General features: G+C 60.3%; 1 protein-coding gene across 1 annotated transcript; it reads right to left on the bottom strand.

The window, feature by feature from the left end:
• Positions 1–2: 2 nt before the first annotated feature.
• Positions 3–515, bottom strand: DQ04_00481200 (Tbingi protein; the record flags this gene model as incomplete). The annotated part of the gene is made up of 1 exon (XM_009309089.1): positions 3–515. A coding segment is annotated over one exon (513 nt), but the record flags the coding sequence as incomplete, so codon positions are not given.
• Position 516: the final 1 nt, after the last annotated feature.

The raw sequence follows: 516 nt of genomic DNA, 5'->3' as shown, positions 1-516 counted from the left end.
GATAACAGGTTCCATAGGGTTCGCAATATGGTGTATGTTGCTGTCAGTGGGCCTGTTTGGAGTGCCATTGGGAGTGCCAGGGGGCCCGCGAAGACGAGGACTCTGCATGGTCGATTGTTGCGACAGGGAATGGTGTCCAGCAATTTCTGCAGGCCCACTTGCGATACGATAGATGCAGCCCGGCTGGTGCGCGCCATTGGTCTCGCACCCGACTTTGCTTGAGCAGTGGGCTCTCCGTTGAGGTAAATCATTTCTGCTGCGCCAGGTTGCGCGCCGGGTTCGACAGAGCCATCCGCCCAGAGTTCGCAGCGGATACGCTCAGGTGGCGTAGGTCCTTTTCGGCGGAAGCGTCGGGCTATCCATCTGGTGCGTGCTTGAAGCTTGGCCTCGTCTGGGCCCTCCGCGGCGACACCTTCGAGCGAAGTGTGAAACAGGGCTCGGGATCCACACCGCAGCATGAGAGGCGCCAGGGGCGGAACCCTGGCTTCAATATGGGGTTCTTGGCGTTGCGCCATG

Source organism: Trypanosoma grayi (assembly GCF_000691245.1).
Source record: "Trypanosoma grayi strain ANR4 Tgr_48_V1, whole genome shotgun sequence".
NCBI classification, from domain to species: Eukaryota; Euglenozoa; class Kinetoplastea; order Trypanosomatida; family Trypanosomatidae; genus Trypanosoma; species Trypanosoma grayi.
Note: the sequence above shows the minus strand (reverse complement) of the source record. Positions and strands in the feature narration are given on the sequence as shown.